The following is a 23,737-nucleotide window of genomic DNA, read 5'->3' on the forward strand; positions in this document are numbered from 1 at the left end:
TAGGGATTTTCAGGGTGCCCTGAGTCCACCCAACTCTGATGGTCACCTGGAACCACAACTGGCCACAAAACACCCTGTTCATTAACTGTTGAACAGAGAAACAGATGACAACATCACCTGCCCTATAAATAGCAATGTCTGAAAGGGGAACTTTTTTTTTTTAAATTAATACTAACATCAATTAAACAAAAGAAAAGTATGTTCTTCATGTTCCTCTAAAAGATAAATTAGGTTGAGTCTTCAGTTGAATTACAAGTTTAAAATTAAGCAACAAAGTTAAAATGAGCAACATAACATTTAATTATAAACATGATAAACAGAAAATGTAGAGGTAACAATTGCCATATTAACTAACATCTTTACACAAAACACTAATATTTACAGACATTTTTAGTGCTATTCTAACACTGCAGAGAAATTTTTCATTTGTTCTACATGTTTCGGAGGTTACTTCAGAACTAAAGATTATTATATCCTAGTTCTAACCTCTGGCAGGTTTGCAGAAGATGGCAGCAGGCAGGGTTTGAACCCAGGACTATTAATATGACAGCCCAGAGCACCTACCACAAGACCAGGAAGCCATCATTTGTGACATAATCACCAATCAACTGTGTAGGATTGGCATTAAAATGAAATAAATACTAATGCTCATATTTAACTTAAGCAGTGAAGAATCAGTCCGCAACTTTCTATAATATAATGAACAATAAATAGTAGTAAAATGATTATAAGTTAACAACAATGACTGAAACTGCCATATAATCTGTTCCACTCAGTATAGAGTTCTAGATCCTTGCTAGAAACACTGGCTCGTACTTGAGAAAAAGCATCTTCAAAATCTTTGAACATTATTGGTCGCACCTGAATAAAAAATAAAGGTAACAAGAAAAATAAAAAAAAATACCTTTTTTTTAAAGTGTAATTGCATCAATTAGTTTGGATCAGCTATGTAATGATATTTTTAATAGATCTAGACTAACAATAATAATTCTGTGCTATTAGAAATAGTTTTCAAATTGTTTTTGCTTAGTGTAATTTCATGCTTTTAACTTTCTCAATGTGCTATGATCCTATCACTTGTCTGGACCAGTTGGGAAAATGGGATGGGGGAAGAAAGAAGGGGGTATCTGGGATAGCTTTTAAAATGTATTTAATAAAAAAAAAACATTGTACAGCTTGATTTCAAGCTTGAGGGTTCAAGCCAATACACTTACCACTGTGCCAGCAAAGTGCTTATGAAAATAAAAGGTTCCACAGCTATCTATTGTTAGTTTTAAATGTTGAAGTGATGACCTAATTCTCTACACAAAATATAAAGGGGACTAATTTGACTTATACCACGTACAATGGGGTATGTTGGACTAGTCCGTTTTGTTTCTTTGATTAAAAAGTTGAATCACAAATTGGGCCGGAAGTTGCTTTTTTCCTTATATATCTTTGCATTTTTCAGTTCTCTTTTTAAATTAAACTGACATTATGTGCTATAATTTTAAGTGTGCCTGATAGAGAAAAAAATTATGCACAAAAATACGGGTAGTTGGGATATAACCCGATAGAGGCTATAAAAATATAAGACCTGAAACTGGCGTGTGAAACTACACATTTACAGTACTTTATTTGATGAGTATTTTACCCAAGATCTGTGTTATTTTTTTAGGACTAGCTTATTTCAAGTACCCAGCATTTTCCGATACACAATTTCATACACAAAATAATTGTTGAAAAATTTTTTTAGTGATTTTAAACATTAAATGATTACTTAAAAAGGTGTTACTCTAATCAATTTTGAATAACAGTTTGTTATGAATGTCACTGTTTATTTTGTGTCTGTTCTAGTTTCTTAAATTTTTCTTGAGTAAAAGGGTCGTTTTTTCTCCTAATGGGTATACCTGATTTCTCCAAGCAGCCTTTGTAAAATATTGGTCCTAAATAATGCTATGTTTATAAACGAAAAATCGCATGGTTGCATTATGATGAATGTATGTGATAGTTCAATATATTTTATATTACTAGGTAACTATAAATAACTGCATAAATAGACGTAAGTTTCATTTTTTTTTCTGTTAGACAAAGACATATGGCAAATTTTTGTTTATATCCTGATTCTAAAAAGGAATAATAATATAATTTTACAGTAAATATAATCACTAAGTTTTAAAAAAAATAGTTTTGAAAGTCTAACTGATAAGATTACAAAGAGAGTTTGTATTTTTGCAAACGTACAAAAGCTACACTATGAGTCAGTCCATCTCTTCTAATTGTTTAGACATAAGTGTAAAAATGTAGGCTTTGATATTTTTAGCCTGAATTTAAGAAGTTACAAACTTCAAACAACTAATATATTGCCTCTTCCATAAAACTTTGTATTTAAAAAATAAATTTATCCAATGCTCGAGATCCGCTTGTATACTTAGGCCCTATATAAATCGATCCGGTATCAATGTATTAAGTAGCAATAACCCCGCAAAAAAAAAAATTAAATGAAAGAAGATTGAGATATACATATATTTTTGTGACGGTAAGCACCGGTACGGGGTACCGGCACCTTTTTCAATGTCGGGAAAAATTATTACTTTTCTTGTAATTCAACGTTAATTGTTAATTTATTAGTAGTTGAAAGTTAGGCAATCTATCACTGAGTACCGGCACCTATTTTTTTTTTTTACAAAAAAAAAAGCACTTTATATACTTTCAGCCGACATGCCGTTATATTAAAAACACCTCTATGAACTCTATGTGAAATTCTCAATCATCTAGAGTCTTAGACAGTCATTATTTTAGACTAGATTTAAGTAGAGTATAGACCTAGATCTAGTAGGCCTATACTATTACTATAAAAAAATTAAAATAATCAGTCCTTAGACATCATTTGCAATTTTATTATTAGGTCTAGGCATTGAAAAGTAAATCTATTAATAAACTATAATAGATCTAAGTCTAAGTACTAACTTATTAAATAAGTCATTAAAAGTAGAAGTATTATAATGAATATTGTATAGATCTAGATTGACTAGATTATAGATAGATCTATAAATAGATCTCTAGTCTAGTTGATTAAGTATAGAGTATAGTAAATGTATTACAGTATGTGAGTATTATTAGATCTATGTCCTATGTCTATATCTAATAATCTATAATTTAAAAAACTTTAGTCTTTATTAATATCTAGACTCTTTTCTAATAAAAACTGACTAAAGGCATAGCATAGGCTAGACTCGGCAATCTAGTCTCAATATAGAATCTATACTATTACTAGATCTATTCGATTTTTATATATAGATCTAGACTAGAATTAGATTATAGATTTAAATATACTAATGGAGAGATAATATGCGGTGTTAGCTAACAGCGTTGCACAAGAAACAAACCTAGGTTTTTCTAAACTCTAATACTTGGTATGTAATAGTAAAACAGCACCTACCTAAATAAATCATAACTAGAAACCAAAAACCTATATTTATTGTAGTATATATATATTTTACTGAAAAATTGGGCTATTCGTGTCTGATACATATATAATTTTTATGTTCAGCAACAAACCCCATTTCAATCAGTGTACAAAAATTGTACCAGACAGACAGAATGAGTTGATATAAGCTTTGTAAAAATAACACACCAAATAGGCCTATTTAGATGCAATAGCTTAAAATATAATAGTTGTGGACCACATAAGAAACCAATGGAAAGTCCATCTCATTATGCGATCAATTACTCAGTAACAACTTTTTACTTATTATCTGTTTTACAACAGATAAATTAAGTTCACTATATGAATTTCATGCTTAGCGATCAAGTTTTGCATTCCCTAGAGTTTCTATTTGCCTGTTGTTTTATTGCCTTTACACTCCACAAGCTCATATGTGCATCTAACTTGCATCTCCCTGTTCCAATGTCTTCAAGAGACTAACCGCTATATTTGATAAAACTGTTACTCTGAGTGGCGAAAAATGGCTAATACTAATTGAAGTTACTGTTTTTATAAGAGGAACACATTTTTTCATCACTGTTAATAAAATAATCTTAAGCACTTGTTAGTAAGCCTCATAACCTAATCAGGCTTGCAATATAAACATATAATTTTAAACTGTGCTCTAGTTCTTCTACAAAAGGGCTTCTTTACCTGTTCAGCTGTGATAGTCTCCATTTCCTCAAATGTCAAACTTCTTATAGGACCTAGAGCTGCCTCTCTACACAAGTTGGTCATATCAGCACCTGAGTAGCCTTAAAAATAATATAAAAATTTATAAGATAATCACTGAAATACAAAACACTATGCCAAATCTGTATTACTTTTTGAGGTTCTATCATTTTTTGTTATTTATTTTTTTAACTAAACAAAACATCCATTTTTTTTTTAAATAATATATTATCTACTTTAAAATGTATTAAATGCAATCAAATCATTACTAATAATTTTTCACTACCATAGTAACAAATGTTTTAAAATGATTAAATTCTTTTTTTTTTTTTAACTTTTATGTCACTCTTTGCACAAAATGACAAATATTGGAATTATCAGTCAAAATATATTTGTCAACACTAGAAAAGAGCAGTTTTTCATCTTTACTGCTCAGAATAATAGCAGTAACAAGCAATGAGAACATGACCAAAAATTCTTCTAAAAAGAATTAGCTTTTTGTGTCAGCATTGTTGAAAGGGGGATGTGACAGAACACAAAAATTTACTTTTTTTTTTTTTTTTTAAACTTTCCTTAACACCTACTACAGCATGGTCCATCAGCATCCTTTTTTTCTCAGTGTCAGATGTTTTTGAGTGTACTAGAAATGGCTCTTTCTTGTACTGAATTATCAATTACTTTTTTAAAATGGCTTAGTATTTTTATTCTTCATAAGCATCTGCTCATAAAAATTTTAAAACCTCTCTTTGTTACTTGACTTATGTTAAAGAAATGTACAATTTTAGTGGGTTTGCATTGGAACTCCACATTTGTAGAAAATTGTTGAGAATTGCTTTGTACTCTAGAAGTGTAGCAATAACTATAGATGACTGGATTTCTCCTGTATAGATCCATAGTCCCTGTTATCTTTATTTCTTACCATCAGTCTGGTTGACAATAACTTGAATCTCAGCCTCAGTTAAGTTATTGTTTTGTTGTGCCATCAGGTTGTGAACTATTTCCTGCCTAGCAACTGGCTCTGGGAGAGGGATGAGCAGTCGCTTAACAAACCTCCTTCTAGCAGCTTCATCTATCTCCTGGGGTCTGTTGGTAGCCCCAATGACAAGAAGTCTATCATCTGACTGAGTTGTGGCTCCATCCTTCAATGAGTTAAAAAAAACAACAGCAAATTATTGCTTCTTATTGGCTAACAGGAAAGAATTAATCTGCTTTAAGTTCATGCTTACATTTTACAAGGTGGGCTAAATGCACAATTATTTTAAAAGAAATTTGACCCACCAATTGAACTAAAAACTCAGTTTTTATCCTTCTGGAAGATTCATGCTCTGTATCTGACCTTTGAGCAAGCAATGAATCAATCTCATCAATAAAAATAACTGCTGGCTGGTAACAACGTGCAACAGCAAACAAAGCACGGACCATTTTTTCTCCTTCACCAACCTATATAAATAGAATGCAGGATAAAATCAGTTAAATCATAAAACAAATAAATAAAAAACCTATTTGGATGGGAAGATGTTAATAGGTGAAAATTTTATTAGAAATATGAGAGTTCAATAGGCAGCTAGCATCAATACTACAGTGAAAATGAAGATTATAATGGTGAAATAGTTGCTTGATTGTAGCCAAACACATGAAAGCTTTGGAAGACCAGAAAAATAATGCTAATGCCTAGAATACTTTATCGAGACAGAATGCAAGGAAGTGAATAGAACCTAGCACAATTTAATATGGAAGGGAATTGAAGGCTGCACCATTTGCTTTTTTTTTTAAATCCTAATTTTCCCTAATTTCTTTGTTTGTTTGTTTACTGTATGCTGCTGCAAAACAATAGTCTTAATGAAATGATTCTACTAAGCTATGTATAGCCTTGTAACAGGGAAAGTTTGAAATGATTTGCATGTCAATGTGGTGTGAAGGTCATGTGTTACAAAAAAAAAAGCTACATATTCTATACAAATGATTGTGTTCGAACCCATTTAGATGTGAGACTGGAGGCAGAGATGCTGAAGAAAGTTGACTTGGATTGGCTTGCTACACATTTACCTGAAAGATTTAAACAAGTTTTAATAAACTAATTAAAATAATTATTAAAAGTTTACAATCAGAACAAAAAAAGGTAATTAGAAAGTAAAAAAAATGGTAATATTTAAAATGAAAACTTATTCATTTACACGTTTCAACAAGTGATAGGGAGGGGGGCAGCATAATAGTACATTGTTACTTGCAGTCAGAACAGTCAAAGCTAGATTGTTTTAACTGGTATTGTGATAACATCTCTTTCAAACAGCTATAAAAAATTGGAAGAAGTAACTTGTTTTAAAAGGATCTCTACTCCATTAAAAATGCTTAAACAAACACTCTAAGAAAGTTTTGAATCTCTGCAGAGCCTACATGGCAGATGCAAAAAGGAGTGTTGAAAATACTTTTCAGGCTTCTCTTAACCAGGGCAGAGTAACGAGGAACTGGAGAGAAGCTAATGTCACTCACCTATTTGAAAAGGAGAAAAACATAGACTTATATATACTATATCTAGACTGGACATGGAGACTCTTTAACACTACAAAAAATGTCGTGAAATTTTTTTAGAAAATTGGATCAAGGCGTTGTTTTGTTAAGTAGTTAAAAGAAGTAAAGGCTATTTTTTTCAATCCTAACCTATGTAACATATAATTTAATTTTTAGATCTAGATCTAGTAATGAACATCAAAAATAAGAGTACTCTCGTCTCATAATTATTATTTTGCAATTTTTAGATACATAATCTTCTTTATCAAAAGACTGAATGCAACACTAAATTGTGATTTTTTTGTGTATTTTTGATAATCAATTACTAGATCTAGAGCTAAAAAATAAAATTATGTTACATAGGTTAGGGTTGAAAAAAACAACAACTTTACTTCTTTTAACTACTTTACAAAACAACGCATTGATCCAACTTTCTACATAATGTTCACGATCGATCAGTCGCAGATAAGAATTTATTTCCGGTTTCCAGTCTAGTAGTTATATAAGTCTATGGAGAAAAATCTGAACCAGGAAACTACAGACCAGTATCACTAACCAGTATCACATGCAATAACATCATAAAATACTTAGACAAACATAATGCCCTTACTCCATACCAACATGGCTTAGTGGGAAGCGTGGTTGAGAGGCCAAGTGCACTTGAACTTGGCTTGGCTTGGCTACCTAGAAGGGGGCTCAAGGTTCGACACCCGACACGGGCAGAGATGTGTTTACTGAGCGCCTAAAGGCAGCACGGAAAACCAACTCCTAGATACCCCCTCCCCCCCCCCCCCCACTGGTCCACAAATGAGATTGGACCAAAAGCGCTCTGAGCATGCTATAAGCATGAAAGTAGCGCTATATAAAAGCTATAATAATAATGGCTTTAGGAAATATAGATCATGTGAAACACAACTAATAGGACTTAATAGTGAGCAAATAGATGCTCTCTTATTTGATTTTTCTAAGGCATTTCACAAAATTCACCACCATTTTCTGGCATTACTGGTTCATTCATCAATGGATTCAGGATTTTCTGATAGGGAAAGAACAAACTGTAAATCAACACCAATAACAGTAAACTCAGATGTACCTCAAGGAACAGTCTTAAGTCTACTACTACTTTAAATTAACATAAATGATTTACCAAATTGCATTAGTTCAGGAACAAAAGTCAGATTATTTGCAGATAATTGAATAATACATAGAACAATAAAAACAACACAAGATACTGAAATTTTGCAAAAAAAAAATAAAATTAGATAAATTACAGAAATGGGAATAAAATTGGAGTATGTCTTTCCACACAGAAAAATTTCAGTTATTAAGAGTAACAAAAAAACTAACAAATAATTAACAAAAAAAAAACACTTGTACTTATTCAGGTAAAACAGTAACACACACTAAAAACTCAAAATACCTAGGTGTTAAAACAAATGAAAAACTATCATAGAATCCCCATATTGATGAAACTATTAAAAATCAAACAAAGCATTAGGGTTTATCAAATAAAAACATTACACTAAAATATTATTTAACCTTTATTTGGCCAAAAATAGAATATGCATCCTCTGTTTGGGACCCCTCAACTCAAGAAAACATTAAGAAACTGGAACAGACATAAAATAGAGCAGTGAGTTCCATAACAAATAAATATTCACATTTCATTAGAGTAAAAACCTTTAGTAAAATCATTAAATTTAGAAACCCGTCAGGATATAAGACTTAAAAGTAAAGCACTGAACCATAATCTTCAAAAACAAAACCAAATAAAATACTCAGAAAGACACAAAGACAAAGGCATATTCCTTGTTCCATATGCCAGGACAAATTTGTACAAATGCTCCTTCTTCCCTAGCGCTATTAGAGCACTAGCCAGCCAGGAAAACCAATGACTTGACAGAATTTAAGTCATTGATTAGCATGAATGACCAGATTGACCCAGGGAAACACCTAGGACATAATCATCATCTTTTTTGAGGTAACCTCTGTATTTGATAAGATAAGGAGATAATTTCATTTCAAGGCAAAAGAAAAAACTAAAAAAATATTAACTTATTTGCTTTTTATATATTACCAATGAGTGTTTTGCCAGTGCCTGGTGGTCCAAAAAGTAACAGTCCCCTTGGTGGCCCACGTAGTCCAACAAATAGATCACTAGTTTTAGAAACAAGAAATGAAAAACAAAATTACATATAAACATACATATCAAACAAAAATACAAAATTCAAATAATTTTGTACCATAAGAGGCTGCCTAAGGAAATTAGCAATAAAATATGTATTCAAAAGATTAACTCAATAACTGTAATAAGTTCAAACGACCATTTATAAAACAAATATCTGAAACAATAATAATATATTTTCTATCTATCTTGTAAACTTACGGGCGAAGCATGGGCCAAACTACTATTTCTTTAATAGTCTTTTTAGCAAAGGTCAATCCTGCAATGTCTGACCAAGTCACTTGAGGACCATGATCCATGATCTACATAAAGAGAAAATGAGTAACCTTTTAGGGATTACAGGCACGACATAGCCTAAATTGTGCTGATGTGCCAAAAACTCTAACTCAAACAATTTATACTATAAATACTAAATAAACTAACATGCTTTGATGGCTTAAAAAATAAATATATATACATATATGATATTAATCTATACAAAAATGTACTATTTCATATTTTATGAAGCCTTAACAAAATAATTTTTTAATGTATTTAAAAAAATCACCTTCTTGTAGAATTTTTAAGAACACATAATATCTCAATATATATCAATATAAATATTCATCAAACTTTTACTAGTAAATTCTGCAATATTAATTCATTAACTTTATGTTTTCATCACACATCAAATAAGTACAATTTTCTCCCTTTGTCTCCTAAATCTTTATTAATGTGCAATAACTGGCAATTTAATGGTTATAATTTTAATTTTCCTAAAGATTAACACTGTATGAAAAACCTCTAAAACTGAACAAACTAAAAAAAAAAAAGCTATTAAAAGTTATTAAATGTTGAATTAAATTAGTTTGTCAGAAATTTAAATTATTATGATTATACTGTGTTTTTTTTAAACACAAGTATGAACAAAAGTTCAGTTACTTTTGGTTGGACAGTAATCAATGCCAAGGATAGTAACTCTTCATTTTGTAATTGTGAAACTGCTCAACTTCAAACTAAAGGTAAGTAATGCTGGTAAATCAAAAAGATTTGCTAAGGTTTTAGAATTTAAAAAAAGTAAATTTATTTATGAGATGTCAGTGTGATACCACAAGTAGTAAAAGGGTTAATATTCTTTGTTTAATACCTCATTATTTATCAGTTCCACCATTTTAGGATCAATTCCTTTTAACCGCTCATCTTGACATTCTGTTTCTGCTTTACTGCTGGCACCATATGGTAACTTTGGTGTTGCTTTTTGTCTAGATTACAAAAACAATATTTAAAAATTGTATGTATTCTTACAATAGTCTCAAACAGTAAAATTCTAAGAGTATTAATAACAAGTAGCCATATTAGTTATTAGTAATATAAATAATTTAAAATTTTCTAAAAGTGTATTTACTCATCAGAGTCCTGAACTAAAACTGGGGGAATAAATTTTGCGGCAGGACCTCTTCTGTAATGAAAATAAAAATAAATAATCTTTCTAGCATTTGCCATATAGAACCAGATAAAAAATATACATCTTAAAATTAATTTAAGCCTTGAGACTTTAAGAACTATTTGGAATATCACGCAAATTACTTAGACTTACTTACTTAGGTCCTCCCGCGCCGTTCGGCGCATTGGGCGGCAAGCTGTCTCCATAATGATCTGTCACTGGCAATGTCTGGAGCCTCCTCCCATCTGGTGTCCACTGTTCTGAGGTCCTCCATGAAGGTGTGTCGCCAGGTAATACGAGGACGTCCCTGTTTGCGCTTTCCTCGTTTTGGCTTCCAGGTTATCGCAACTCTTGGTGTGCGTAATTCATTTTGACGTAGAACATGTCCCGCAAACCTCATGCGACGCTCAGTCACAACCTCACTAAGTGTTCGACTCCCAGTTCGGCATAGGATTTCCTTGTTTGAGATCCGGTCTGTGTAACTGACTCCCAAAATCCGTCTCAGCCATCTCTGTTGAGCCACATTTAGTCTTTTCTCAATTTTGACAGATGACTTCCACGTCTCACATGCATATGTAGCAGTTGGAATGACGATTGTGTTGAGAAGGTGTATTTTTGTCTCGAGTCCAATGGCTTGGCTAGTCCAAATAGGCTGCAGCCTTTGGAAAATGCTCCCTGCCTTTCCTATTCGACATGCTACATCATGGTAAGCATCTCCATCATTTGTTATGATGCTGCCAAGGTACGTGAACTTGTCCAGCTCTTCAAGCTTTGACTCGCCAAGTCTGATGGGGACACCCTTTGCCTTATATCCCACTCGCATAATTTTAGTCTTATCCAAGTTTATGCGGAGGCCAATTTTGGGTGCCTCTCTGTCTAGGCTCTCCGTCATTTCTTGAATGCATTTATTTGTAGCCCCGAGTAGTGCAACATCATCAGCAAAGTCCAAGTCCATCAATCGGAGTTGTTCATGCCATGGAATACCAAAGGCAGTCTGGTTCATTGCTCTCCTCATAATGTAGTCGATGGCTAGGAGGAAAAGGAAGGGAGATAAGATGCACCCCTGTCTCACACCTGTCTCGATTGTAAAAAACTCTGTTGTTCCCTCTTCTGTTTTAATGCAGCAACTAGACTGACTGTAAAGGCGTCGTAGGATCTGGACGAATTTTTCTGGGATACCGTATTCTCTAACTATTTTCCATAGTGATTCTCGGTGGACACTATCAAACGCTTTTTTGAAGTCCACAAAACTGATCATTAGCCGTTGTTGGTACTCAAGACTTTGTTCTATGATATTTCGTAAAACGAAAATCTGCTCTGTACATGATCTGCCTCTTCGGAAACCTGCTTGTTCTTCTCTGAGCCTTTCATCTACAGACTGTTGAAGCCGTCTCAACAAAACAGTGCTGAAAACTTTGCCTGGGACAGAGAGGAGAGTAATGCCCCTCCAGTTGTTGCAATCTGCCAAGTTGCCCTTTTTTTGGAAGCTTTACAATCACTCCCTTTTGCCAGTCCTCTGGAACTTTTGAAGTTTGCCAACAGAGATTTAAGAGATCAGTCATTCTGTTAACAATGCACTGTCCCCCATATTTTAGCATTTCTGCTGATATCATGTCTAGTCCTGGTGCTTTGTTATTCTTTAGCACTGCTATGGCCATGGTAACCTCCTCAGCAGTTATTGGGTCTGTCTTGACCTTGAGATCATTGTCTGGAGAGGGGTCCTTGAATATGTAAGTTAGGTCTGGCGACAGTTGGTTAAGGGTCTCTTTAAAGTGCTCTACCCATCTTGCATCCTGTTCTTCTTTGGTTAACAAAGTTTTGCCTTGCTTGTCTTTTATTGGTGCCCCATGTCCACTCTTTGCTCCAGTGAGATCTCGGACAATACGATGGAGGGTTTTTGTGTCATTTCTGCTTGCAGCTGCTTGTGCCTCTTGTCCCTTCTGCTCAATCCAGTCCCGTTTATCTTGCCGACAGCTTCTCTTTACTTTCAGATCTGCTTCCCTATAGGCTTCTTCCGCTAGGCTGCGATCCTGTGTTTCATTTTTCTGATCTCGTCTACGTTTGGCCTCTTTCCTCTCATCTATCAATTTCCATGTTCTGTCTTGTATCCACCGTTCCTTGTATGAGCCTCGCCTCCTTCCGATAACTTCTTCCGCGCATCCAATAGTGGTATCTGACTCTTACCGGCTGGACATCCTTGGGATCTGCGAGATGCGGTGGACATCAAGTGGACAAATAATCAATGATGGCAAGACAATAATATATTCAGGACATGACAAGGAGCACATTGGTGGTGTAGGAATCATCATGTCTAAAATAGCAGCTTCAGCGCTAATTGCTTGGAAGCCGGTCAGTGACCGCATCATTACAGCTCGACTCCAAACAAAGCAAATTAAAGTCACTACCATCCAAGCTTATGCTCCTACAGAGGATGCAGAAGATACCATCAAAGATCATTTCTATAATCAACTACAAACCACTCTTGATGAAACACCTACTCACGACCTAATTCTACTGATGGGAGACTTTAACGCCAAAATCAATCCTAACCGAACTGGCTTTGAATATGTAATGGGACCATATGGCTCTGCAGAAAACATCAGTGATAATGGCGAGCGCTTGATTTCTCTCTGCGCATCCAACAGCCTTTCAATTGGAAACACATATTTTAAGCACAAACAAATACACAAAAAAACATGGCGATCACCAAATGGAGAAACCTTCAACGAGAGATTACATTTGCATCTCCAAACGATGGAGGTCATCTCTGTTAGACGTGCGGACCCGCAGAGGAGCTGATATCGGCTCAGACCACTACCTTGTCAGTGGCAAATGTAAGCTCCGATTGAAACGCCAACCAAAACAAACCACACGACCCCGCCCATTTAATGTAGAGAAGCTTAAAGACGGCAATACTGCAGCACAGTTCCAATTGAAACTAACGAACCGCTTTGAGGCTCTTGCAGATATATTGACCCTTGAAGAAGAGTGGGCCAACTTCAAAGATCATCACGCAAATAATAAAAAAAAAAAAAAAACAGTCATCTAATATATAGAGTAGAATATATGTATGTATGTCCTGCATAGAAATCTAAACTATTTGATAAAACCTGGCATAAATGTTCCTTAGACCATGACAAAGACCGTAGTCTGTTTAATTTCCGTCCCACAACCGGAAGGCCCTAAAAATTAAAATAGCTTAATTTATCTCTATTAGAGAATGTAACTTTCTAACAAATTGGGTAAACATTTTTCAAAGTATTTTATATAAATATAGATATAAATATGTTAGCTAAACGGGTAAACCCATTTTCACACTTTTTTATTTTTGTGGCAAAAAAAAATGTGAAGAAAAAATTTCTCCATGTTTAACATAGATCTAAATCCAATACATTAGATCAGTACTACCCAAACAAAAGGCCTGCAGGCAGCAATTCATATCCAGCTAGTAACAAATAAACATTGAAAAAAAAAGGATTAAATTTATTCTCTTTGCAATGTATGACTAAATTCTTTTACCTGGTACCTAAAGATTTTTTCAGTGCACCATAACTAGCTTCAGATACTTGTGACTTGTCATTCACATATTTTTGTTGATTAATTATCTGGAGAGAAAATATTTTTTTTTTATAACTATTAGGTCACTACAAAATACATAAATTACATAAATGACTACGCCTAACAAACTGGACAGTATTAACTTCCTCCCCCACAAAGAACAATCTATAATTTTCCAACTAATACAGGACACACACCACTATTAAATTACCACCTGAACAAAATAAACTCCACACAACTCCCCCTTTGCAGACACTGCGCCCACCCCTTTGAAACAGTAAACCATATCCTCTTTGAATGCCCCTCCCTAATCCACCTTAGGCAGACCCTACTTCCACTACAGCCCAACATAACCAACACCCTGTATGGCAGTGCTGAACAACTGAAGAAAACAGCACACTTTTTTTCCTTGGCACAGTCTGCAAAAGAGCTCACAGCTCAGCAGCAATAAAGCTGGCTAGAAGAAGAAGAAGAATCAGAAGTAGAAAGAAAAAAAAAAGGAAAATACAGTTTATCTTCATTGCATTAAAGTTTTGTCTAAGTTTTTGTTTCTCTGTCACATCTAAGCAACGATTATAACTTTTCATTTTCTTAGGTGGTATCAAACCTACAAAATTTGTTAACACATTTAGACAGTCTAGCAAAATGTACCAGTAAGAAGTTTTGTGCACACATTGGCTAAAAGAAGCTTGACATAAGTCTACAAATTATCCACCAATCAATGTACACACCATTTGTTGTTTGGCTGTTTTAAAAGGTCCAAATTTATTGGCTTTGTTCTCATCAACATTTTGATCCTCTTTTCTCTGAAATGGTTAGAAAATTATTTTTCAAAAACTAAATCTAATTTTATTGCTACAAAAAAAAAAAAAAAAAAGCATTGGAAAAAAAAAGTTGCTTTTAGAAAGAAAAATAATTACAATATAAAAATGTAAAACAATATCTATTCCTACTTTATGTTCAAATAATATAGTAAACAAAGCATTCAGATTTTATTTTTGATTGAAAAACAAATAGAAAAAAGAAAAAAAAAGGCAAGTGTGGGGATCCATCCCATGACATTTGCGCAATTTACAAATACTGTCTCTATGGCATTTTACGTCTCGAGAGAAAATCTTTTCCCTTTGCAACTTCTTGTGTGACTAAATCCTTGATACACAGCTGCGGTCACAGGTTAGGCATATGTAATCACCAGGCACCATTGCACTTTCCCCCTTCTTTCTGCTTTTGTTGTGTATGGCATCTGCAATTTGAGACCCTTCCTTTATGCTCTCTCTCCATGTGGATCTATCCAGTGCTACTTTTTCCCAACTGCTAGTGTCGATTTTGAAGAGCTTCATGTTGCGTTTGCATACATCCCCATATCGTAAAAGTGGATGACCAGCGACTCTCCTGCCTACTATTAGATTGCCATACAGAAAGTCTTGTGGAAGTCGACCTACTGGCATTCTATGAATGTGGCCAAGCCAACCAAGGTGTCTGCTGCTGATTAGAGAGTGGATGTCCTGGCACTCTGCTCTTTGTAGCACTTCCTCATTGGTTATTTTATCTTGCCACCTTATTTTAAAGATCCGCCTTAAGCATCAGAGGTGGAAGACATTCAGCTTTTTTCCTGCCATGAGTAGGTTGACCATTTTTTCACTTCCGTATAGCAAAGTGCTCATCACACAGGTCTAGAACTGTCATTAACCTAATTTACAAATATATCCATTCCAAAACATTTCCATAATATTTTGAGATCCTGTCTTTTTCATCCTTTTTTTTTTTAAATTCATTTCCACTCATGAAAAGAGTGTATGCTAATAGTAGAGGCTGTAGGGAAAGTGTAAACAAACAAAAACTTACAATAGCAAACATTTAGATATAAAGGGAGCTAAAAAGATTTCATGATATAATACCAGAGAATAAAGGATAGGCAAGGACACAAAGTTGGGTAAAAAAAAAAGGCCAACATTTTTTTTTTGTTTGTCAATAAATTTTAACTAAAAACTATGCTAACTTGCCTCATTCCAGTCAATACATTTATTCATAGCATAGCTATTGGTGGGTGACTCTTTAAAAATGTCTTTCCTTTCTGAAACACTAGGCATCATAGTAAGCCTTGATTCTTGCCCAACCATTGACACCATTGTCTTGAATGCAGACTCCTGACCACCCATAATGATGTTTTGCTTGATAATATTTTGTTTTGACACTGTATCATTGCCAGATATAAATACATTATAATTAAATACTTAAATTAAATAATTAAACTATAGCTTTTATATAGCTACTTTCATGCTTATAGCATGCCCAGAGCGCTATGGTCCAATTTCATTTGTGGACCGGTGTGTGCGTATGTGTGATGTATCTGGGAGGGTTTTTTTCTCGTGCTGCCTTTAGGCGCTCAGTAAATTCAACTTTGCTCGAGTCATGTGTCGAACCTCAAGACCCCTTCATAGGTAGCTAAGCCAAGCCAAGTCAAGTTTAAGCGTACTTAGCCTCGCATCCCAAGTATCCATAAGTTTTGAGACTGCAAGATATGCTTATAAAAAATTCCAAGGTCTGTCATAAGTTTTGATATTGAAAGATATACTTATAATTAAGTCCATGTCTACCTATTATTAAAAGATTTATTGTTTAAAATGTAAAGTTAAAAAAATAACATTTACTTTACACTAGAGTTTGATGTGTAAATTGCTGAAGTCCTACTTCTTGGTAAATATTGATTATTTTATATATACTGATTTACTGAATACTGTATTTTTATAATAGTTATTTTTGCTCCTGAGGAATTATTTTATTATTATTTAGCAAGCAAAACTACATAAGTAAAATGAAATGTATAATTAAAGCATTACAATAGTGAAAATAAAAATGGTATTTTTAAAAATATTAACTGAATTTATCCAAAAGACTAATTACCACATTTAAGCACATTGACAAGAATAGTTAACTCAATAAAAAAAATCTAAGATGGCAAATTTAAATTTCAGATTAACATCTACCTGTGACATGCTGGCAATGTTTATTAAACAATAAGTTTTTTAATATGTAAAGAAATTTCATTATCTTTAGACTCATAAGACGATAGAAATATATCACTTTCAACAGTTTATGTAGGAAATTTTTACAATAGAATGGTTCAGGAAAATGATTTTTAACTTTAATATTTCAAACTGATTTAGAGCATGCATAAGACAAAACTTGGCTTAAGTAAAAAAACAACAATATAAACCTAAACCTAGCTCTGCATATTTAAAAAGCATTGTGTTCTTTAAGTATAATCACTGTCACATAGTTTGGACAAGTGTCTTTTGCTTTCTTCCAATTCTGTTAAGTTTTTTTTTTTGTGCGGGGCCAGAGTGTCTTGTATTTTTGTTTTGAATTGTTTGCTACACAAAGTTTGGTGACATTTATTGGTCATTTCTGTCATGTGGCAGTTCACCCTCTGAAGAAGGTTGAAACTGACGGTGTGTTGGTCTGTAAAAGATTATTAGCCTGTTTAAACAATTACTTTTTCCTTGGACTTATTATTCGGTAGGATTTTGGGATCCCTGTTCAGGGTGAGTTACTTCGTTTGTGATATCTTTTATTATATGTTTTATGAGACTATGAGATTGTCATTTCTAGTTTTAGTGAGATTGTCATTTCTAGTTTTAGTGAGATTGTCATTTCTAGTTTTAGTGAGATTGTCATTTCTAGTTTTAGTGAGATTGTCATTTCTAGTTTTAGTGAGATTGTCATTTCTAGTTTTAGTGAGATTGTCATTTCTAATTTTAGTGAGATTGTCATTTCTAGTTTTAGTGAGATTGTCATTTCTAGTTTTAGTGAGATTGTCATTTCTAGTTTTAGTGAGATTGTCATTTCTAGTTTTAGTGAGATTGTCATTTCTAGTTTTAGTGAGATTGTCATTTCTAGTTTTAGTGAGATTGTCATTTCTAGTTTTAGAGTAGAAGTTGAGTTTGGTGTTTATTTTGTTTATAGGGCGCCAGTGTCGGAGTGTATTACTGAACTCGATTCTTAGCCAGTGTTGGAGTATATTATCTTCTTAGAAGTATCTATTACAGTCTTGAGTGTCTTTGTCAGATTGTCAAACATTGAAGACGTGAGAGTCAGTGGCCATTACAGAAGAGTTGTTGTCATTTGGGGATCAGTTGAGTTCAACTCTAACATTGTCGATGTCTTCAGTAGGGTGATATCACCAGTCAGCGTCTGGTTTACTATGAAACCATGTTGACAAGTTTGCAGCAGTAACATGATGCTTATATTTGTTCATTAAAACATAGATTATATACCATTATCTATTCACCATTTTTTTCCATTTTTCATTGTACAGACAGTACATATATATATATATATATATAGGTATCATATAATTAGATTCAAAATTTCTGTTATTTAAATCATCCACATGGCTACTCTATGTACGAATGTGTGTGAATTATGTTCTTGTCAGGCTGAACCTTGGGACATTAATTTTGTTAAGCTATTGAACAACCCAAATAACTCCTAATCACTTAGTTAAGTAATTAAGCTCTGCAATCTTACTTGAATCTGTTACATCCATTTTCTGTTCTTTTCTTGTAGGTGTTAAGACAGGTAAAGAGATAAATTCCTCACTTTGAACTTCAGTAGGTTTATACTTAAAACAGAATTTAAAAGAAAAAGCTTATTAGGCCAACAAAAAAAAAAGATTATAAACAATTGTTTCACAAATATGCCCTGCTATAATTTAATACTTAAAACAACAACATATGTCTTACTTTTTATGTCTATATTTTTAAAACCTTATAATTAAGTAATTAAAACTTACTGTCAAAGTGGGTAATCTCAACAAAATATGCCTCTTATATCAGTTATCTTTATCTTTGTACAATTATATAAATTTTTTTAGACCAGCCATTCCCAATTTCTTTTGGACTATGCCCTTCTTCAGGGCTATTTCTCCTGCTCTGACTTCTTTCCATCCCAGATAAAAATTAAAAGTAGAGCTTTAACAAACTAACAAACATCTAAAAAGAAAAAAGTTTTTATCTATGGCGGTAGACTATATTTATAGGAGCATGATGGCTAAGGTAAAGTGTTTGGCTTTCAAACCATAAGGTCTAGGCTTCACATCTTGGTGAAGACTGTGATTTTAAAATTTGGGATTTTTAAAATACCCCCGAGTCCACTCTACTCTAATGGGTACCTGGCATTAGTTGGGGTAAGTAAAGGCAGTTGGTCAACATGGTGGATACATAACACACTTGTTAACTGTTGACCATAGAAACTGATGTCCTTTACGTATCTTCCCTATAGATTGCAAGGACTGTAAGGGGTATTAGTATATTAAATATGAATAAATGAAAGGCAATGTCTTCAATTCCAAAGATTAAGGATGAAAGCAATGCTTCACATAACTATGCAAACCCAGTTGTGACCTACTTATTTTTCCACATATTATGCAGACAAAGCAATTGTCTGCTGGGATCTATTTAAGTTTTCTTTACATCTTCTACAAGGGCTTTTCTTTAGGCTTCAAATGTGTGTTCTGCGCCTTTGTGAGAACTCTCCAATATTCATTGAAAAATTTAAATTCTTTAAATAGAATTAACTAACAAGATTTTTAAAGAATACTCAAACATTTAATAACTGTGCCTTTAAGTTGCATTATTATGATTATACTGTTGTTTTTGTTGTTTTTTATAATGATTAAAATAAAATAAAAACAAATTGCAATTCAATAACATTTCCATTTAATTAGCTCTATGTTATCTTCAATTTAATAATAAACAATCCTATTGGTTTCACTGTATTAATATTCTAAGCTCTGTAAAATTAGTGTAGCCCCACAAAAAAAGACATCCCTCTGAATATTGTTTTACAGCCTATGGAACCTTTCAGAAGTGCAGTGGCTTCTATAGGGCCGGTGAACCCCCAATAAGAATGGCTGCATTAAATTTTTTATTTATATATAAACAGGTGAGACTGTAAGGTTCACCACATTTCAAAAAAAGTTTTCCCAATTCAGTTGTGTTATTCTTTGCTCAGAACAAATTACAAAACATACATACAAGAGGAAGAGTATATATAAGTCACTCAAAATGTCCTGGCTTGAATGTGTTTTTTTCTTTCTCAATTTAACCCATCGCCCCATGCAGATAATTGGTGTAATCTTTAAAATTATTTAGATCTAGAATAATATTTCTTCCAATTTTTTCATTGTTGGTTTTTATAAGTTTCCATCGGAGATAAAGATTATTAGATATATTTATAGATCTAATCTAGGTCACAGATTTATATATATATTGATTTATTGAATACTGTATTTATAACTATTTTTGCTCCTTGGTCATTATTCTTTTATTATTTAGACGTCCTTCATTTTTAGACTAAACCTCTTAAAGGATGGAAGAATGGGCAGGTTTTGAGCTCTGGGCCATCTTAATGACAGTTCAATATAGTAAATTTTAAAAGTAAAAAATAAATATTATTACTAGCAATTTTTATTTCTATCTTTAGAAAAATTAATATACAAAAATATGTGGACACAAGGAAAATTTTTTTTTATTACCATTTTTAAATTTGATATCCAGGAAGTATCTATTTCTGACAATGAAGATTTCCATGATTTGCTTTCTGAAATTTAGTATATAAAAAAATAATTATTGGTTGTTCATAATTCCTGCTATCAAAATTGAACATATCTCAGTAGTTCTACTTTTTAAAAATACCTACCATTTTTATAGTAAGAACAAAGAGACATAGCACCTTCTGCATAATTATTTACACCTGTAAGTAAAATAAAAGCAAGGGCTGGTCATAAAAAGTGAACTTGAAATAAGTGATGAATACTGGAAGCAATTATGGTTGTCTACGAAGATTTGAATTGTGAAATTGTGAACATATAATAGTTACAAAAGATTTTTATTAAATTTTTACTACCCTTACTATTTTAACTGTGAATACACCTTGCTTTTAATAATTTAACTGTATGGAATTTAGCTCTTGTGATATAAGGGAGAGTAATCCTTAAAGGATTACGGGCACGCCATGGCCTAAATTGTGCCTATATGTCAAAACTCAAACCCCTAATCACAATATTAACTAATTTCAGTCAGAGAAATGTATACTTCTTGTGAACTGCTGGCACGGCTCTGTAAATGTAGGGCCTATATGTCTTTCAGCAATTCAAAGAAACGTCAGGGATTGATGAAGAACAGAAATATAAATTTAATAAAAGCAATCAGAATAAACTGTAACTGTAAACAACGCCAACAAATGTTGAACAGTTAAATATGCAACAAACTATGAAAACTGCCTTCTACTATTAGTCTGAAAAACTAAGGCTTCAGACAAGAATAACAATCTCTCAAGGGTCGTAACTCTACTTTAACTAAGAGACCAATGAAATCATAACAAATAAACATAGAATTCATTATATCTTACAACCAAGGTTGTATCAAGTGCTATTTACAATACTATACACAAATACAATCATCACAATACGCACAGAAGAATTGGATATAAAGTGATTACTAAAGGCTGGTAGACCTTAGAACTTGTGCAATGCCTCTACTTTAACTTAAGAGACCAATGAAATCATAACAAATAAACATAGAATTCATTATATCTTACAACCAAGATTGTATCAAGTGCTATTTACAATACTATACACAAATACAATCATCACAATACGCACAGAAGAATTGGATATAAAGTGATTACTAAAGGCTGGTAGACCTTAGAACTTGTGCAATGCCTAATAATTATGAACTAAAAGTATCATGAATTTTTATGGTTTTATCCTTCTCTTAGACAACTAGTGAAAACACTGATGAAGATCATGCTCATTAATAGCAGTTTGTAAGATTGGTTATGAGTACATCCAGCTTTAATGATCAGGAGGCATTTGTCTTAGTGCTGGTTCCATATAACCCTCATAAACTGTATGACATCACTATGCGCAATGAATTAAACTAAAAATACTATAGAATTCTTATACTAATTTACTACTAATAAAAAAATTACTAAATAATACTAAACCTGCCAGAACAATAGTATTACTATTAAATGATACTGATAACTAAATATGACTATATCAATTTTAAGCAAACTCAATGCCTTACAATATACCATTGCTATATAAGTTCACATAATATCAGACAATATTATACAATATCAACTCTGCTACTAACACTACACTGGTCTATAAAGCAGTTTTTTTATAGATTGCAAGAGTTGTTTCAGCTGCTTTAACTAAGAAAACTTACCCCTGGAATCAATAGTATCTACTATATGGCAATACTGACTAAGCCTTTGTCTTGTCTCAGGACATAGAAACAATTCTTCTTGCTTGTCACTGTAAGTGGGGGAAAAATAGCATATAATTTAATTAGTCATTGTTTACTACATAACTAGGGTTTGAGAAGTAAATCTACAAAGGGTATTAATTTCATTCCAGAAATGTCACTGCCTTGAGTTTACCATCTGAGTTATGTTTTACCTTAGGTGTAAATAGAAATTTCTGTATTTGTCAGCAAGTTGTGATGGATCAGATTTCTGTGAAAACTCCAAGTGTTGAAGCACAGATAGAAATTGTTCTTCCTTCTCTGGTAGATTCATCTTGGAAGTGTAATCACATTATCTTTTAAGGCCTAAAATAATTAAGAAGCGAAAAAAACAATAAAGAAGAATAAAGGTCAAACAAAAAATATTTAAAACCAATAACATTTTTGCTTTAATAATTCCATAACTATTTAAAAGACACATGTTTTCAGTAAACCATAAGCACTTGGTGCATCTAGAAACATTAAACTTTTATTTATATTTTATAAATATAAAATATTTTTTGATATTATTTAGAACAAATAACTAGATGTATTAAAAAAAATATTACAACAGAAAATTTCTGTACAGTAAAATGAATAAAACAAATTATCTGCAAATTCTTCATTAAGTAAACTGACAGTTGTTTCTGACCCAGATAATTTTACAAATTGAAAAAATGTTCATCAAAGTTATTGAGATTTCTTTAAAGGATGGGGGGGGGGGGGGAGAGTGTACTTTATTTGTAAAGTTGTAATGTCCTCTGCAAACATAGATCTAGCCTAGATGTTATATAGATCTAATTCTTAGTTGTTAATACATATGCCCATCAGTGAGCATAGCTTACTATGCAAATCTATTATTAAAAATAACTTGTTCAGTGTAAATGCTGGCAATTGGATGAATCATTCATGCTACAGTACAAAAAAAAAATGTCTTTGATGAAAAGATCTAGATCTATAATATGATATAGATAGATCTATTGCTTTGAGGTACTCAGGCTCAGTACAGGTAGTCTCTTTCAAATGTCTGTGCTTAGTTAAATATCAGCTCAATGACTTCTTTCTTGTATATATCCTTAGACTAAGTTAGACTAACACTAACAGGGTGCTCCTTCACGGATCTTTCATTTTAAATCTAGATTCTAGAGGTCTAGAAAGATTTAGATTGTAGATCTAATCATAGTAATAGAATCATAATATTCATAATCATAGGCACTAAGATTAAGAATAACTATAATTATAAGTCTAATCATAGAATCATAATATTAATATTCATAATCATAGGCACAAGTATGATAAGATTAAGAATAACTATAATTATAAGTCTAATCATAGAATCATAATATTAATATTCATAATCATAGGCGACATAGGCACAAGTATGATACGATTAAGAATAACTAGATCTATAAGTTATTAAGTTATAAGTCTATTATATGAAGTATATAAAGTATATGGTATTAGGTCTAGTTTACGTGACTAGGGTAATAGGCGATATTATGCCGCCCACGCCTGATCCGGTTCTTCGTGACTAGAAACGCTAAATGACTAGTAAATCGGGTTTCTCTTACTCTTAATTAAATTAAGAATATGCAGATATGAATATCAATATCATGATCGAAGACGTGGAA

General features: G+C 32.7%; 1 protein-coding gene across 1 annotated transcript; it reads right to left on the minus strand.

Annotated features, from left to right (window-relative positions):
• Window positions 1-276: 276 nt before the first annotated feature.
• On the minus strand, window positions 277-23,737 carry LOC106072909 (fidgetin-like protein 1). The gene is made up of 18 exons (XM_013233362.2): window positions 23,678-23,737; window positions 22,283-22,433; window positions 22,050-22,138; window positions 20,515-20,568; window positions 20,351-20,415; window positions 18,343-18,436; window positions 15,816-16,006; window positions 14,544-14,618; window positions 13,774-13,859; window positions 10,216-10,269; window positions 9,958-10,072; window positions 9,033-9,133; window positions 8,724-8,803; window positions 6,114-6,184; window positions 5,417-5,578; window positions 5,058-5,277; window positions 4,121-4,221; window positions 277-861 (listed from the first exon to the last, which is right to left on the minus strand). The coding sequence occupies exons 2-18, from the start codon at window positions 22,399-22,401 to the stop codon at window positions 733-735; spliced, it is 1,806 nt and encodes a 601-aa protein (XP_013088816.2). The 5' UTR covers window positions 22,402-22,433; window positions 23,678-23,737; the 3' UTR covers window positions 277-732.

The sequence above is a fragment of the Biomphalaria glabrata genome, chromosome 13 (assembly GCF_947242115.1).
Source record: "Biomphalaria glabrata chromosome 13, xgBioGlab47.1, whole genome shotgun sequence".
Classification (NCBI taxonomy): Eukaryota; Metazoa; Mollusca; class Gastropoda; family Planorbidae; genus Biomphalaria; species Biomphalaria glabrata.